General features: G+C 34.5%; 1 protein-coding gene across 9 annotated transcripts in view; it reads left to right on the plus strand.

Annotated features, from left to right (window-relative positions):
* WDPCP (WD repeat containing planar cell polarity effector) overlaps positions 1-19,865 on the plus strand; it is a 418,665-nt gene that overhangs the window by 235,697 nt on the left and 163,103 nt on the right. For 5 of the 9 annotated variants that reach the window (XM_059943231.1, XM_059943234.1, XM_059943230.1 and 2 more), the window contains exon 14: positions 9,030-9,116. The exons of 3 other annotated variants lie outside the window; for them this stretch is intronic. In XM_059943231.1, coding sequence (XP_059799214.1) covers positions 9,030-9,116 — 87 coding nt within the window. Of the gene's footprint in view, positions 1-9,029; positions 9,117-11,953; positions 12,037-19,865 lie in introns of all 9 variants that reach the window. One more of the 9 variants, XR_009506547.1, reaches the window with a different exon arrangement.

Raw genomic sequence — 19,865 nt, forward strand, 5'->3', positions numbered from 1 at the left:
ATTAACCCCTTATTGGTCATATCATTTGCAAATATTTTCTCCCATTTAGTAGGTTGTCTTTTCACTTTTGTGGATGGTTTCATTTGCTGTGCAAAAGCTTTTAAGTTTAATTAGGTCTCACTTGTTTATTTTTGCTTTTGTTTCCTTTCCTTTTAGGAGATGGATCCAAAAAAAATATTGCCATGATTTACGTCAAAGAGTGTTCTGCCTATGTTTTCCTCTAGGAGTTTTATAGTATCTGGTCTCACATTTATGTCTTTAATCCATTTTGAGATTGTTTTTGAGTCTTAGTGGAGATACTGTATTGGAAGTACTTTGTAAACTAGGAAGTACTAAACAGATATTATGTGTCATTACTATTAAGAGAGAGCAACAGTTGCTTTTACATGCCAACTGCAAGAAATAATGAAGACCTGAAACAGGGCCTGAATTACATGAATATAGAAGAGAAGATATTTTGTAAGCAAAATTAATATGATTCAGTAAGCCCTTAGATGAAAATGAAATCTTTAGATTATGAGTAAATAATAATATAATAAAAAACAATACCATAAAATATAAAGAACAACATAAAAAAAAATCACTTGAAATTTTCTTATCCAGAAATGAACATCCTTTAAAATACCTCTATAAGTGTGCGCACGCACTAAACTTTTTATTTATAACTAGTTTTTTTTCATTCATCAATGTTATAGTGACAGTTTTCCATAAAAATAAATATAGACCTATATCACTACTTTAATGGTTACATTGTATTCCATTTTATGGGTGGTACTGACATAAAAGCAGGCATACAGACCAGTGGAACAGAATAGAGAGCCTAGAAGTAAACCCATGAATATACTGTCGACTGCTCTTTGACATGGGCACCAAGAACACACAATGGGGAGAGGATAGTCTCTTCAGTAAATGGTGGTGGGAAAACTGGATATCTACATGCAAAAGAATGGAACTGGGCCCACTCACAAAAATTACCTTATACCACTCACAAAAATTAACTCAAAATGGGTTAAAGACTTACATGTAATACCTGAAAGCACAAAACTCCTAGAAGAAAACACTGAGAAAAAGCCACTTGACATTGGTCTTGGCAGTAATTTCTTGGATAAGACACCAAAAGCAAAGGCAAAAAAAGCTAAAATAAATAAGTAGGACTACATCAAACCAAAAAGCTTCTGCCCAGCAAAGGAAACAAACAAGAAAAAGAAAAGGCAGTCTATGGAATGGGAGAAAATATTTGCAAATCATATATCTGATCTGGAGTAAATATCCAAAATACGTAACGAACTCATACAACTCAATACCAAAATTCAAATAATGTAATTTTAAAATGTGCAAAGGACCTGAAGAGATATTTTTCCAAAGAAGACATACAAATGGCCAACAGGTACAGCAGTCGTCAGGGAAATGCAAATCAAAACCACAGTGAGCTATCACCTCACACCTGTTAGGATGGCTTTTTTCAAAAAAGACATAAGATTTCAAAATGTTGGCAAGGATGTGGAGAAAAGGGAACCCTTGTACTGTTGGTGGGACTGTAAATTGATACAGCCATTATGGAAAACAATATGGAAGTTCCTCAAAAAAATTAAAAATAGAACTACCATATGATCCGGTATTCCCACTTCTGGGTACATATCCAAAGGTAACAAAATCAATATCTTGAAGAGATATATGTACTCCCACGTCCACTGCAGCATTACTCACAAGAGCCGAAATCTGGAAGCAAGTTATGTGTCCACTGACATGAGTGGATGAAGAAAATGTAATATACAGAAAGATATATATATACACACATATATATACACATATATGTATACACACACATACACTATGGAATATTGTTCAGCCAAAATATGAAGGAAATCTTGCCACTTTCTATAACATGGATGAACCTGGAGGGCATTATGCTAAGTGAAATAAGCCAGATAGAGAAAGACAAATACTGTGTGTTATCAGTTATATCTGGAATCTTGAAAAGAAAAAAGCTGATTTCATAGAAATAAAGAGCAGAAGGGTAGTTGCTAGGGACTGGTTAGTGCTCTTTGTGTACTGTTTTTAAAATCTTTTATTATCCCAAGGTCTTGAAAATATTCTTTTTTAATCTTCTAAAAGTTTTATTATTTTAATGTTAACATTCAAAGCTATGATCCAACTAGGTATGGCTCAAAATTAATTTCTGTCATATATATATATATACACATACACACACACATACACACACACACACACACACACATATATCCAGTTGACCTATGACTGTTTATTAACAAGACTGTCCTTTGCTTATTGCTTTACATGGCCACCTCTGTCATAAATCAGGTTCCCATATATACGTTTAGGTCTGTATCCCTGTACCAAGACCAGTCTTAATTATTGTCCTTTGTAAGTATTTATATCCAGTAGCATAAGTCTTCCAACTTTGTTTAAATGTGTTGTTCTTAGTCTAACTTCTTGTGATAGATGCTGAAATCATGGATTTTTTTAGGCTTTATTTTCCAATGTATGCATTCAAGGGGATAATTTCCATTCAAGCATAGCTTTGTGTTCTGACACTTTATGTCATATTTTTCATTATCATTCAGCTCAAAATATTTCTAACATTTCTATTGTGAATTCTTCTTTGCCCATGGTTTCTTTAAATTTCAACTAATTTCAAACAACACACACACACACACCCCTTAACCTACTGTATTATGTCAACCCTTTGAAATTTGTTGCAACTTTCTTTATGGCTCATTATATGGTCAATAGTGAAGTTTCCATGTTCATTGAGAAGAATATGTACTCTACAGTTTACAGTTGTTGGGTACAGTATCCTATATAAAATCAAGTTTGTTAGTCATGTTGTTCAGTTCTTCTATATCTTCACTCAGACTGATGTATTAAAATTTTCCACTGTGATTGTGGTTCTGTTTGCCTTTTTTGTTATTTTATTTGTTTTAAGGCTGTGTAGTTAGGTGCATGCCAGTTTAGAACTGTTATATTTTCTTGGTATATTGCACCTTTATCATTATGAAACATTCTTCTATTTTCTAGAAGTGTTTGCCTTAAAACCGACTTCATATCTCAAAGTGTACCTACACCAGCTTTATTTTGGTTTGTGTTTACTTATATCCTTCGTATATCATAATCCATGTTTCCTTATATTTAAGTTGTATCTCTTGTAAGCAATATAGAGTTGGATATTTGTAATCAACTCTCACAAGCTTTGTCTTTTAATTGGATTATTTAATTGATGTAAAACATAAATAATAGTACAACTATTTCTTTTCTGTATGTCTGACTTATTCTACGTCCTTTAACAATCCTTGGCCTTCTTAGTATTAACTATATTCCATTCTTCTCTTTCATTTTTTTTTTCCTCTTTTTCTCTTGACTAATGTCTTTTTGGTAGGCCTTTTTGTTGTTGCTATTGTTTGGGGGTCATTTACTCTTATCTCTTTCCTCTTTTTTTTTTAAATTGAATTTTGGACATAAGATATTTAAAATTTAGTGATAATTTGAGGCTGTATATGATGTTATTTTCCTCCAGAAAGAATTTACTTTTGTTTCTGGCAAATAATTAGGGTAAAGGTTAAACAACATTTTTTTTTCCTATCTATCTATCTATCTATTTATTTATTTATTTATTTATTTATTTATTTATTTATGACTGTGTTGAGTCTTCGTTTCTGTGCGAGGGCTTTCTCTAGTTGCGGCAAGTGGGGACCAGTCTTCATCTGTGCGCGGGCCTCTCACCATCGCGGCCTCTCTTGTTGCGGAGCACAGGCTCCAGACGCGCAGGCTCAGTAATTGTGGCTCACGGGCCCAGTCGCTCTGCGGCATGTGGGATCTTCCCAGACCAGGGCTCGAACCCGTGTCCCCTGCATTGGCAGGCAGATTCTCAACCACTGCGCCACCAGGGAAGCCCTAAACAACATTTTAATCTGTTCTGGAGTTGAGTTTATTTGAAGCTGAGTTTCAGTCTGAGAGGTGGTTTATTTCCACTTTATACTTATATCAAGAATGTAGCCCTTCAGTAGTCCCAGCTGACAGCTCTGCCTCCTCAGCAGTCTCTGAAGTAACTTTGTACTTTTAGTCCAATACCTGAAACTCTACCTAAAGCTCTGTGCAGTTTCTCAACTTTTCAAACACTACTTTCTGCGCAGTTTCTCAGGCTCTTGGCCACCAATTACAAATTGGCAAATGCTTTGAAAGCAAAAGCAGCACCAAATATTAGGCTTATACCTCTCTGGGCTTTGCTTCTGTCTAGGAACTTGGTCTTTCAAATACTCACTGTCTTGGTAGGTCTCCAGTGTCTTCAAACAGAATTTTAGAAATTATTTTATCCAGCTGTTCTAGTCATTCTCAGTAAGAGTGTTCTCTTATATATCCTTATCTGGATAACTGGAATCAGAAGTTCTGCAGTATATTTTTGGAAGGTGAGTGAAGTGTTAAACTTGGCACTAGCTGCTTTCCAATTCTGTATAACTCCCTGCAGTGTGCTATTATGTTTGAACTATTAATCACTAAGACCCTTAAATGTGACAAATTCTACTTTTAAGCATAACATGTCATCAATTTTATGCCCAAAATGGATCAAATGAAATTTTATAAAATACTGCGTGCTAGGGTTTATCACTCAATTAAAGTAAAAGAACTAAAAAGAACCTAATTTTTTCCTATTTTAACTCATTTTCAAGAAAGTAAAAAAAAAATTTACAGCTCTTCAAGTTGAAGAATTGTTTTAATCTTGTAGGATTAATAATGCAAGTCTTTCCTTTTGATAACAGTAGGAGATATTTGTGATTATGCCTGCTTAAATTTATAGTCTGTCTTGCTTGAGGGCATGCAAGTGCTTTATGATTATCAGGAACAAAATCATTACAGCTCAAAAAATTAAAGAAGTTAACTCTTCTTAATCATCTGCAAAGTGCCAGGCATTATGCCAGAGGCTTTGCATGTTATCTTATTTAATTTTCATAATAATCCTAACCAACAGAATTATTATACCTATTTTATAGTTGATAAACCTGATAAGGAAAACTGAAAATCGTGATTCAAACTCAGATGTGTTTGACTCTAAAATCCATGTCATTTCCAATTATACCAAACTGCTTATATAAACAAAAGATTTGGAAGTTCTCCAAAAGTTAGCAATTTATGACTTGAGGACTACCCATAACTAAGTCTAAGAAAGCTATTGTTTCCCTTTTATTCTTTATGAAAATGCACAAAGATTTCAGTAAGTCTGCTTATTGTAGAATGACAATCTACATGACAATCTGATCTAGCTTGAACGATTTACAGAACCCCAGCTTACTGGGGAGATGATTCATCCAAATTAAGTGCTCTTAAAGTTTGTCTGTAGTAAAAGGGAAGTGTCTGTTGTGTGCAGTGAATATGAAAAGGATCACAAAAAAGTAGCACCAATTGCCTATTTCCCTATTTTCTCATTCATGTCTCCAGGAAAGAATACTTTCACATGTTTAGGCATGATTTTCTTTCAGGTAGATGTGGTTTATGCTAGTCATCATATTGATAGATCTTCCAGAACCATGAATCTACTCTTTGAGAACCCATCTGCATCTTGGGAGACACAAAGAAGAGTTGTATCTTAGAGTGTCATGTGAACCAGACAGGTGTGACACTTTTTGTGTCCATCCCCAATCTCTTGTCCTTTAGAAAAGCATCAGCTTCTCATTGGTCCCTATAGTTCAAGGCTGTTTCTTACTAAAACCCGAACAAAGAGAAATAATGATATAATTAATATTGGCTCAACTGTTTTAAAATATTACTGGTGAGGTAAGGGAAGGGGGAATCTTCCACTTCCAGCCAATGGAGACATTGGTTTTCAGACTTGCCCTCCTACTGTAAAACTGGACAAAATATATGAGACAACTGTATTTAGGCAGTGGACAATAAGGACAGCAGGACCATGATTCCTCAAAAAATGGAGAATACACAGATGAGGCCTGTATACAAGTTCCAGAGCAGAGACCAGTGATGTCACTCAGCTGAAGAGCCAGAGATAAGAGTTCAGAATTCAGGGATGATGAGGGGTCTAGAATTTGTGGGGCAAGATACCAGAAAGGGAGAATCTGTGTGATGAGTGGGGACCCAGAAGTCTTCATGGTGGCTCCCTTTGGGTCCTTGATGGGAGAGTAGGCTGCAAGTAGACAAAGCCTATCAAAGAGCCTCTGCTGTGACACTGAGAGCGAATGGAAAGGCTGCAGAGTGCAGAGACATGCTTTAATTCTGGTTCAGCCAAAGTGAAGCAACCTCACTGAGCATTTATATGAAACCTCAGAAATGCCATGCTTTAAGAATAAGGACCACATACTAAGACTATTTACAAAACTGAAGTAAATCTGCCTTTAAATATCATAAAACCAACTTGACAGGATCAAAAGAATCTACCACAAATTTAATGCCTTGCTAGTACAAAACTCAGTATCCTTTAAAGAAAGACAATATAATCCAAACTCCCTGAAATGTCACATCCACAATGTCAAGCATAAACAATGTCGCACATTACTAGGTGTGTGAAGAAGCAGGGAAATGTGATGTATTATGAAGAGAAAAAGAAGCTAATAGTAACAGACCCTGAGATGACCCAGATGTTGAAATGAGCAGACAAGCACTTTGGAGCAGCTATTATAAGTATGTTCAAGGATTTTAAAAGAAAAGAAGAACATAATGACTGAACATATAGGGATTCTTAGCAGAGACATAGAAACTATTAAAAACCATGGGGGGAAGAATTCTAGAAATGAAAAATATGAAATCTGAAATCAAAAATTCTACTTAGAAAAATAATAGACACTATAATAAAGTATTAGTGACTTTGAGGATAGTTCAATAGAGATCATCCAATTTGAATAAAAGAAAGAAAAAAATTGCAAAAAATGAACAATGACTCACTAACATGTGAGACAAAGTCAAGTGCTCTAAAATACATGTAATTGGTGGAAAACATCAGTCTATAGATCCAAGAAGCTCAGTGAACTCCAGATAGAAGAAAGCTTTACCCAGGCACACAACATCTTGGCACAGCATATCCAGACTATTGAAACCAATGATGAAGAGAAAAATCTTTAAAATACCCAGAAAAAAAAATTACATAAAAGGATCAGCAACTAATAGGAACTATCACTGACTTCTCATCAGAAGCAATGATGCCAAAAGATAATGGAACAACATATTTAATGTACTGAAAAAATCAAAACTCTCAACACACAATTTTATATCTAGTGAAAATTACCATAAAATGAGAATGAAATAAAGACACTTTTGAATAAATGAAAGCTGAGACAACTCAGCACAAACAGACCTGCACTGTAAGAAAAATTAAAGGATATTCTTCAGGCAGAACAAATATGATGCCAAATGTGGATATACATAAAAGAATAAAGAGCTTTGGAAATGGTAAACGTGGATTAATAATAAAAGTATTTTTTCCTCATGCCAAAACTTCTTTAAAAGATAACTGTTTAGAGGAAAAATACCAACAATACATTGTGGTGTTTATAACATATGTAGATATGAAATGAATGACACTAACATCACGGGGGTTGGGGTAAATGAAATTATACTGCTGTAACGTTCGTACCTTTTACCTGAAGTGGTATAATATTAATTCTAAGTAGACTGTGATAGATTAAGATTGCATATTGTAGTGCCGAGAGGATTTTCTTAAAAATTTAAATAGATGTGCAACTTTAAAAAGTCAATAGAGGAAATTTAAAAATACATAAAAAATACTCAACCCAAAAGAGGGCAGTACAGGAGAACAAATAGAAAACAAATAAGCAAGATGGTATACTTAAACCCAAACATTTATAATTACATTAAATTAAAATTAACTGCACACTACAATTAAAAAGCAGAGATTGAATTTTTTTTTTAGTCCAAGATTGTGGAACTGGATAAAAAGCCAGACCTAATTATATTCTGTGTATTAAGAGAAACACTTCAGTTATTATGACACAATAAACTGAAATTAAAAAGATGTACCATGCAAACAGTAAGGTATCAGACAAATTAGACTTCAGGACAAAGGAAGTATTACCAGAGACAAAGAAGGACACTTGTGATAATGAAAGTTCAGCAGAAAGACATAATTCTAAATGTTTATGTACAAAATAACTGAGTTTCAAATATATGAAGCAAAAGCTGACAGCAAAAAAGAGAAATAGACAAATGTAGTAATTCACAGAACAAGTATTAAAAAAAAAAAATCGATGAAGATTAGTGAACCTTTTAACCAACTTAACCCTGACAGTTTTTGAATCCACATCCAACAACTTTAGAATGCACGTTCTTTTCAAATGTATGTGGAATATTCACTAAACATAGACTATCTGCTGGTCCATAAAATAAAGCACAATACACTTTAGTAGACTGAAATATGACACCAAAGGAATTAAATTACAAGTCAATAACATTCATATATCTACAGTTCCCAACTATTTGCATATTAAACAGCGCTTCTCTGAAAGTCTCATGGATCAAATAAATCACAAGAGAAACTCGGAAATATTTTTAATTGAATTTTAACGAACATATCAAAATGTATGGGATGATTATACAGGCATACCTCATTATATTGCACTTCCACTTTATTGTGCTTTACAGATACTGCATTTTTTACAAATTAAAGTTTATTGCAACCCTACCTCAGGCAAGTCTATCACACCATTTTTCCAACAGCATTTGCTCATTTCATGGCTTTGTGTCACATTTTGGTAATTCTTGCAATGTTTCAAACTTTTTCATTATTATTATATTTGTTATGGTGATATGTGAACAGTAATCTTTGATGTTACTACCACAACTCACTGAAGACTCAGATGGTGGTTAGCATTTTTTTTTTTTTTTTTTAGCAATAAAGCATTTTAAAATTAAGGTATGTACAGTGTTTTTTAAGACATAATGCTACTGCACACTCAATAGGCTACAGTATGGTGTAAACATAAATTTTATATGCAGTAGGAAACCAAAACATTCTTGTGACTTGCTTTATTGTAATATTCACTTTATTGCAGTGGTCTGGAACTGAACCCACAATATCTCCAGAGTATGCCTGTAATCCATTATATAAAATGAGGCACCCTGAGTCCATACTGATACGAGTAAGTACATAAATAAAGAAATAAAGCCATTTAATAAATATAAAAGGAATGATAAAATGAAAAAATCACAGTTTGGCAAACATCATAGTAATAGTTGAATAAGGCAACAGTCATTAATGAATGCTGTAACTGTGAGAGAAAGTTTCATGAGATACAGGATATTATTTACATAGTCTCAAAATATTTCCCCACAAAATATGTATTATTTACAAAAGGAAAAAGAGTTACTTTACAGTGGAGAAGGCTGGTACACACCATGTTAATCAAATGATCAAAATGGAGCAAATAAAAATAATTTGCTACCTTATATATTGTTATAAGAACACAACAGCCCTTCTGTGGCTTTCCTGCAAAAAAAAGTGCAAAATCTGGATCTAATCATGAGGAAATACCAATTGAACCCAAATTAAGGGACATTCTAATAACTAGCCTATACTCTTCAAAAATTCCAAGTTCACATCAGTGAAAAGACTGAAGAACTATTTTACACTAAATAAGGAGACTAAAGAGACATACCAACTAAATCTATCAAGAAACGGATCTGTGTGCTGTGTGCTGTGAATTGTTACTGGAACAATTGGTGAAATTTCAGTGATTAAGTGGGAGTAATGTTATCAATGTTAATTTCATGATTTGATTGTGGTTATGTAGGAGAATATCCAAATTTATAGGAAATAAACACTAATGTATTCAAGAGTGTGTTGGCAACTTACTCTCCAATGAGTCAGAAAAAAAAGATCTTTGTACTGTACTTGAAACTTTTCTAAACACTGAGAATATTTAAAATTTTCACTATTGTCACAGCTCTAGACTATTGTTTCTCTAAGTAGAAGCTGTGTGGTTTTGAAGTCTATTTCTGTTGGTCACAGAAATACTTTTAATTCTGTGTCTTTGGGACCTTATTCTGCTTTTCAAAATTCAAGTGACCTCTCCAACCTAATTATTACTGTGGCATAAAAGACAGTCAGTTACTACCCAAGATTGCTTCTCTGTCCCCATGTGGATGGCATGAGGATGACTGTGCCTTCTGAACTTTCTCATGTTGACATCCCTAATTACCTTGACCATTGGCACAGGACCAGTTGGAATGTCAAGTGTGTGCTATTTGATAATGCTATAAAAAGACCTATAGCTGCTGCTCTCCAGCCATCTGTGCCTTCCCTTGGCATGATACTATTGGGTAGTTTGTCTTCCGTTGGCATGATTTCTATAGCATGGCTTACATCTGCCACTCCTAGGCACTTACTTGGTGATCAAGTTGACATAAAATAGCTTCTTTGGCCCTGTTTTTATTTAGAAGAGTTTTATACCTGTAAACTTCTGAAGCAAGAATTGACATTTACTATATACATTATAATTGTAATTATATACAATATTATGAATATAGAATTTTCTGACCTCTATTGACTCAAACCTATCTTGGATTTCCAAGTTCAAATTTTCCCAGTCAGAAGTCTCTGCTCTGAAGAATTAATCTATAAATGAAATGTACCTCTTCTGTTTTAAGACACTGGATTGAGTGTATACATCAACTTCTCCCTCCTGTGCCACATCTCTATAAATGATGGAACATACGTGTGTGTGTGTGTGTGTGTGTTTAAAATTTATAACTGGAATTCAAATCAAGAATACATAAGAGACCGGAAGCTGTGAGGAATCCACTGAAAACTGTAAAACACACAAAATAAGATTGAAAAAAGAAAGCAGAAACCTAAATGTCCAGATAAGATGGCTCCCAAAGTTGAAAGAAGCACCAAAAGTTCTCCATGCCCTGGGAAAGGGGATACTAGGAATCACAAAAATGTTCCTGGGAAAGCAAGGGTGAATAATCAGGTTGTAGCAAGGTGGGTGAGTGGAGAAGTCAAAGCAAGTAAATACTGATAAACCCCAGGTACTATTAGAAAAATAAGCTGATGTATGTTAAGAATTTAAGAATATTCACCAGAAAAATAGGAAGGGTGATTTTATGAACTGAATTGTGTCCCCCTCTCTTTCCAAATCAATATGTTGAAGCTGTAACCCCTAATGTGACCGTATTTGGAAGTGAGGCCTTTAAAGATATAGTTAAGGTTAAGTGAGGTCATGGAGCTGGAGCCCTAATCTAATATGACTGGTGTATTTATAAGAAGAGGAAGAGACAACAGGGATGCATGTGCACAGCGGCAAATCCAGCAAGAAGGTGGTCACCTGCAAGCCAATGAGAGAGGCCTCAGGAGAAACCAAACCTGTCAGCAGCTTCCTCTTGAACTTCCAGCCTCCTGAACTGTGAGAAAATAGTATTTCTCTTGTTTCATGTGCCCAGCCTTTGGTATTTTCTTATGGCAGCCCTAATAGACCAATACAAATGGCGTAACTTTAGAATCAGTAAATAAGAAAAACACAAAATAGAAGACTTGATAAATTATTGCAGAACAAATAGGAAATAATCAAAAGGAAATAAATAAGGGTATGGCAAATAGAAAGTAAAAAATAAGCTGGCAAGAATATCTAAGCATCAGTAATTATAATGTCAATGAATTAATAAGTTCACCTACTGAAAATCAGAGACCACAAAATTGGATTTTTAAATATCCAGGTATGTGTTGCATATATAAAACACTCCAAACCCAAAATAACATGGTTCAAAAATATATATAAATAAAATATATATAAATATAAAAAATAAAAATATATATAAATAAAATATATATAAATATATAAAAATATATATAAATAAATGCTTCCAAAACCAACTGTCAGAAGAAAATATCTGAAGACAGAAGTATTAAAAGGGAAAAAGAAGGTGAGATACTTTTAAAGCATGTGCTCAAATTCTTTGATACTCCTCTTTTCGAAAGGTGGTGCCTTATCCTCTCATCCCCTTGATGTGATCTGGACCTGGTAACTCACTTCAGCTATGAAGTATGACTTCTGAAACTAGGTAATAAAATGTGTTGTGGCTTCCTTTTTGCCCCTTTCTCTCTGATAACTTGCTCTGGGGGAAGCTAGCTGCCATGTCATGAGGACATTCAAGCAGCCCTATGGAGAGGCCTATGCAGTGAGATACAGATGCGTCTTATGAATGGCCGGTAAGGAACTGCATTTGCCAGCCATGTGAATGAGCCATCTAGAAGCAGGGCCTTCATATACAAACTTTCAGATGACTGCCCCTCTGGCCAACATCTTTTCTGCAACCTCATGAGAGACCCTGAGTCTGAATTGCCCAGTTAAGTCTTCTTGGATTCCTGACCCTCAGAAATTATGATATAATTGATGTTTATTGTTTTAAGCCACTAACTTTGGGGGTAATTTGTTGTGCAGCAATTGATAACTAATACAGAGAGATCCTTTATAATAATATAGTTGATAATTATAGAAGTAATCCATCAAGTAGAGATAGCACTATTCATTTAACTACAGAGCTCCAAAATATATTCTTAAAAAAAAAAAACCTTCAAGAAAAGTTGAAAAATCCACAAAGTGCAGGACGTTAACACACCCTTCTCTGAAAACCATACACTGAGAAGGAAAAAAACAGTAAGGATATTAAGGATTTTAATAACAATTAGAAAACCTGACCTAATGAAGATATGTTTAATAAACAGAATGCATGTTATTAATAAAATAACACTCATTTTAAATAATGATCATATCTAAGCCACCAAGGAAATATCAACATATTCCAAATATTTCTACCACAGAAATCATATTCAGTGACTTCTGTGCAGTAAAAGTGAAAATTAACTACAAAAAGATCACCCCAGGACTTCCCTGGTGGTGCAGTGGTTAAGAATCCACCTGCCAATGCAGGGAATACGGGTTGGAGGCCTGGTTCGGGAAGATCCCACATGCCACAGAGCAACTAAGCCCGTGCGCCACAACTACTGGGCCTGCACTCTAGAGCCCACAAGTCACAACTACTGAGCCCACGTGCCTAGAGCCCATGCTCCACAACAAGAGAAGCCACTGCTATGAGAAGCCTGTGCACCACAACAAAGAGTAGCCCCCATTCACCACAACTAGAGAAGGCCCGTGCACAGCAATGAAGACCCAACACAGCCAAAAATAAATAAATAAAATAAATAAATTTTTAAAAAAAGACCACCCTGATAAAAAATAACATTATGTGCCCCCACATTTAACAACATACTTATTAATAACTCTTTGGCTAAAGGTGATCTCAAAGTGGAAATTATAAACTTATAACTTAATGACAATGAAAATATTACATATCAAGGTCTGTGGCTTGCAGCCAAAGCAGTAATACTCAGAAGACATTTCATAGCCTTAAATTCATTATTTTTTTTAAAAGATTGAAAATAAATGACCTGTGCTTTCATCTCAAGAGGACAAAGACAAATAAATCCAAAGAATGTAGAGAAATGAAATTAATGAAGATAAAAGAAGAAATTAAATTTTTTAAAGTAGAATTTCTCAATAAAATCAAAGCCATTTTCTAGAAAAGACCTGTAAGATAATAGTTTAGAAAAATATCATCAAGGCATAGAAAAAGAAGACACACACACAAATTAGGATTGAAAAGGACATAATTATGGCAAAGGAAATTTGTTTTTAAAGAGGATGATACTATTAATTTTGTTTTGAATTTATTTATTTTTATCATGGATAAAAAACAGAGGGAATAAAATAATGAATTGCCATATACCAATCACCTAACTTCAACAAGTACCTAGACATGACCAAACAGTTTTCATTTATATCTCCAATCACCCTACATCCCATTTTGGATTATTTTGAAGCAACATATTATTTTACTTTAAACGCTTCATTATGTATCTCTGAAAGAGGAGTTTTGTTTTTTTTTAAAGTAACGTCATTGCAATACTATTATCAAATCTAAAGAAATTCCTCTTAGTTTCTTACTTACTTATTTTATTTATTTATTGGCTGCATCAGGACTTAAGTGCAACACGTGGGCTCTTTTGTCATGGTACACAGGCTTCTCTCTAGTTGTGGCACGTGGGCTCAGTAGTTGTGGCTCACGGGCTCCAGAGCGAGTGGGCTCTGTAGTTGTGGGGTGCAAGCTCCAGAGTGCGTCAGCTCTCTAGTTGCGGCATGCAGACTCTCTAGTTGTGGCGAGCAGGCTTAGTTGCCCCGCGGCATGTGGGATCCTAGTTCCCCAACCAGGGATGGAACCAGCATCCGCTGCATTGCAGGGTGGATTCTTAACCACTGGACCACCAGGGAAGTCCCTCCCCTTAGTTTCTTAATATCATCAAATAATCCAGTTCATGTTCAGATTTCTCTGTTATCTCCAGAAATATTTATTTTTAAAAATCTAAAAGGTAGTTGTATCTCAGGATCAACCAGGTCCAACATTTCATTTGATTGATGTGTCTCAGTGGTTTAAAGTCTATTTTTTTTTCTTTTTTGTATTTATTTCAAATTTTTTATATTTATTTATTTATATCTTTTGGCTGTGTTGGGTCTTTGTTGCTGCGCGTGGGCTTTCTCTAGTTGCGGTGAGCTGGGGCTACTCTTCGTTGTGGTGCGCGGGTTTCTTGTTGCAGTGGCTTCTCTTGTTGTGGAGCATGGACTCTAGGCCCGCAGGCTTCAGTAGTTGTGGCACATGGGCTTAGTTGCTCCGTGGCATGTGGGATCTTCCCGGACCAGGGATTGAACCCATGTACCCAGCACTAGCAGGCGGATTCTTAACCACTGTGCCACCAGGGAAGTCCCTCAGTGGTTTATTTTAATCTGAGTTCCGGCTACCTCTCTTTTCCCCACTTTTTTTGCAGTTGTGCTGTAGAATAAACTGAGCCATTTGCCCTATAGAGTTTCTCATATTTTGACATGTGCCGACCTCATATCTTTGGAGTGCTTATTAATATGTTCCTCTGTCTCCTATGTTTCCTGTAAACCATTAGTTCATTTGGGTCTGTTTCAAGTGACCATTTTTTCTCCTGGTTAGGGTCACATTTTCTTAGTCCTTCTCACCAAAAGTGAGGTCATCACTTTTGGTTTTATCCTTCATTTATAGTGTGTGTATATATATATATATATATATATATATATATATATATATATAGTGTATATATATATAACTAAAGATGCATATATATTCATCTATACCCCTGTTTTTAAATAAAACTTCTGTTTTAGTGTTTTAGTAGCATATTAAAACATTGTTTGGCAACTTGATTTTTTTTTTTAACTTTATTGAAGCATAGTTGATTTACAATGTTGTGTTAATTTCTGCTGTACAGCAAAGTGATTCAGTTATACATATATATATATATACTTTTTTTTTTTTTTTTTTTTTTTAAATTTACAAAGACTCTACTGAGTCAGGTTTTTTTTTTTTATGGCTGTGTTGGGTCTTCGTTTCCGTGCGAGGGCTTTCTCTAGTTGCGGCAAGTGGGGGCCACTCTTCACTGCGGTGCGCGGGCCTCTCATTATCGCGGCCTCCCCTGTTGCGGAGCACAGGCTCCAGACGTGCAGGCTCAGTAATTGTGGCTCACGGGCCTAGTTGCTCCGTGGCATGTGGGATCTTCCCAGACCAGGGCTCGAACCCGTGTCCCCTGCATTGGCAGGCAGATTCTCAACCACTGTGCCACCAGGGAAGCCCCTGTATATATATTCTTATTCATATTCTTTTCCATTATGGTTTATCACAAGATATTGAATATAGTTTCCTGTGCTATACAGTAGGACCTTGTTCTTTATCCATCCTATATATAATAGTTTGAATCTGCTAATCTCAGACTCTTAATCCTTTCCTCCCCCCCACCCCTTTGCAACCACAAGTCTGTTCTCTATGTCTGTAAGTCTGTTTCTGTTTCATAGATTTGTTCATTTGTGTCATATTTTAGATTCCACATAAAGTGGTATCATATGGTATTTGTCTTTCTCTTTCTGACTTACTTCACTTAGTTTGATAATCTCCAGATCCATCCATGTTGCTGCAAATGGCATTATTTCATTGTTTTACATGGCTGAGTAATATTCCATTGTGTGTGTGTATATATATACACATACACATACACATACGTATACACATACCACATCTTCTTTATCCATTCATCTATCGATGGACATTTAGATTATGTCCATATCTTGACTATTGTAAATAGTGCTGCTGTGAACATAGGAGGCACATGTATATTTCCTAATTATAGTTTTGTCTGGGTATATGCCCAGGAGTGGGATTGCTGGATCATATGGTAGCTCAATTTTTAGTTTTTTAAGGAACCTCCATACTGTTCTCCATATTGGCTGTACCAATTTACATTCCTACCAACAGTGTAAGAGGGTTCCCTTTTCTCCACATCCTCTCCATCATTTATGATTTGTAGACTTTTTAATGATGGCCATTCTGACTGGTGTGAGGTGGTACCTCATTGCAGTTTTGATTTGCATTTCTCTGATAATTAGCGATGATGAGCATCTTTTCATGTGCCTGTTGGCCATCTGTACGTCTTCCTTAGAGAAATGTCTATTTATGTTTTCTGCCCATTTTTTATTGGGTTGTTTGCTTTTTCATTATTGAGTTGTATGAGCTGTTTATATATTTTGGAAATTAAGCCCTTGTCGGTTGCATCATTTGCAAATATTTTCTCCCAGTCTGTAGGTTGTCTTTTTGTTTTGTTTATGGTTTCCTTTGCTGTGCAAAAGCTTATAAGTTTGATTAGGTCCCATGTGTTTATTTTTGCTTTTATTTCTATTGCCTTGGGAGACTGACCTAAGAAAACATTGGTATGACTTATGTAATAGAATGTTGTGCCTATGTTCTCTTCTAGGAGTTTTATGGTGTCATGTCTTTTATTTAAGTCTTTAAGTCACTTTGAGTTTATTTTTGTGTATGGTGTGAGGCTGTGTTCTAACGTCATTGATTTACATACAGCTGTCCAACTTTCCCAAAACCACTTGCTGAAGAGACTGTATCTTCCCATTTGTATATTCTTGCCTCCTTTCTTGAGGATTAATTGAACATACGTGTGTGGGTCTATTTCTGGGTTCTCTTTCTGTTCCGTTGATCCATATGTCTGTTTTTGTGCCAGTATCACACTGTTTTGATTACTGTAGCTTTGTAGTATTGTCTGAAGTCTGGGAGGGTTATTTTTCCTCAGGATTGCTTTGGCAATTCTGGGTCTTTTATGTTTCCATATAAATCTTAGTATTATTTGTTCTAGTTCTGTGATAAATGTCATGGGTAATTTGATAGGGAGCGCATTAAATCTTTAGATTGCTTTGGGTAGAATAGTCATTTTAACAATTTTAATTCTTCCAATCTTAGAGCATGGCATATCTTTCCATTTCTTTAAATCATCTTCAATTTCCTTTACTAATGTTTTGTAGTTCTCAGCATATAAGTAAGTCTTCCACCTCCTTGGTGAGGTTTATTCCTAAGTTGTTTTTTTTTGGATGCGATTTTAAAAGGGATTGTTTATTTACATTGCGTTCTGATATTTCATTGTTAGTGTAAAGAAACTCTACTGATTTCTGTATGTTAATCTTGTATCCTGCTACCTTGCTGAATTCATTTATCAGTAGTTTTATGAGTCTTTAGGGTTTTCTGTATATAGTAACTTCATTTTGTTATAATATCCTGGGAATAACTCTGATCATTCTATATAGCAGTATATAAAATGATCAGAAGACTTTTAAAAAGTATGATAATAATATATACAACAGTGCAATAAACATGAAAACTTAGTGAACGTGAATAAACTGAAAAAATTGAATTCACTAAAATAAATGAATTTAAATAAACCAGTAGCTCCAAGGACAAAATTCAAACAAGCCAAAAATATAACTCCTAAAAAGAAGCAGTAGGTTTTATTTATGAGTTAAAAACTTTAAAACTTATTCTAACATGAAAATAAGTGTCATTCCAAGTAAATTCTCCATTTGGTAACAAAATCTAAATTGTTTGCATATATTTTCACATTTAAAGTAATTATTCATTGTTCTTATATAAGAAAGATTATTTATGTAGTTATTTATGTAGACATTAAGAACTGATTACTAAAATTTATATTAATATAAATGTACCTATGAGATAAATTATTTTATAGACTTCCTTATCTTCAAAGTTACTTTTCCCTCAAATCTACAAACATGACATTTATAAAATATTAACACATTATCAGAAATATTTTATTCCTAATTCTTAAAATTTCTTATTAACCAGATTTGTCCTATGAAAAGAAATGTTATTTTAAATAAGTACAAAAAGAAGTGTATCAACATTTTACTTTATCTTTACTTGAAATAAAGCAGCATGAAATTAAATGTTCTGAAAGCAGGTTTGGACAAGGCTTAAAGCTGCAAAGCTTGTACTTAATGAATTTAAGTTTTATATTATCAACTGATTTGAACTAAGTAAAATATTATAGCAGGGAGGGCCAGAACATGGTAGTCTTAAATGTGTAGAAGCTGTTGCATGTCTTTGTAAGTGCTTCTGTTATCTCATACAAACCTATTAATCCCCAAAAGCATAACAAAAATTAGAAAAGGTTATAACAACATCAATATGTTATAATAGTTAAACTTATCTGTCAATGACTAGTCCAAAGTATGATTTAAAGATGAAAATCTACTCAGGATTTTTTTTTAGCTCTGAATAGTTTTTTTTTTTTTTTTTTGGTTGTGCTGCATGGTTTGCAGGATCTTAGTTCCCCGACCAGGGACTGATTCCGGGCCCTCAGCAGTGAAAGCATCGAGTCCTAACCACTGGACCACCAGGGAACTCCTTAGCTTTAAATGCTTTTTGTTGTAAATCTGCATATTCATTATAGTAGTACATTCAATATCACCTGTGAAAGGTAATGAGCTCCCAGTAATAACAAGTCTTTTATTCCAGATCTTAGATGATACAGAGAGGATATGTGTAAATTTTTAAACGTGGATTATAGCCAAAGACTATCAGTGTTTGTCATCTTTTGTTCAGTGGAAGCCAATTTCACTTAATAGTGCTAAAAGATGTTACTAATATAAGTCAGTTTGGCAAACGGTAAATTAAAAATTGTCACTGAGAATGACAGAAACTAAATAGTTCATTCTTCTGAATATTTTTCTGAAAACTTGCTTCCACATTAGTAACACTTTTATAATAAAACCATTCACTAACTAGGTAATCCTGAATGGGTGGCAGTAAAGGTTGGGATTTATCAATATGACACTTTTCAAATCTATTGTCATCTATGTTATCTCTTTAGACCCATTACATGCCTTTTTAATCTTATACAATAAGTCTCCAAAAAGAGACCAAGGAAACAAAAAAGGACTGTACAACTTACAGTGTCTCCTTGTGCCATGTGCCTCCGAGACACATGATTCTAAACATCTAAACATGGTACGGTAACATAGTTCACTAGTATGTGAAAACCTTGATGGATGGGCATCAGGGGGTAGATACATGTTTTACGGGGCTTGAAACTTATACTTCTGAAGGAAAATAATTTAATTGACCTAGAGAATATTACGCTTAGTGAAATAAGTCATAGAAAGACAAATACTGTATATTATCACTTAGATATGGAATCTAGAAAATAAAACAAACAAATATATATAACAAAACAGGATAAGACTCACAGATATAGAAAACAAACTAATGGTTACCAGTGGGGAGACAGAAGGGTGGGAGGGTCAAGATAGGGGTATAGGATTAAGAGATACAAACTTCTATGTATAAAAGAGATAAGCAACAAGGATATATTATACAGCACAGGGAAATATAGACATTATTTTATAATAACTTTAAATGGAGTATAATCTATAAAAATACTGAATCACTATGCTGTACAC

This window comes from Balaenoptera ricei, chromosome 13 (assembly GCF_028023285.1).
Source record: "Balaenoptera ricei isolate mBalRic1 chromosome 13, mBalRic1.hap2, whole genome shotgun sequence".
In the NCBI taxonomy this organism is placed as follows: Eukaryota; Metazoa; Chordata; class Mammalia; order Artiodactyla; family Balaenopteridae; genus Balaenoptera; species Balaenoptera ricei.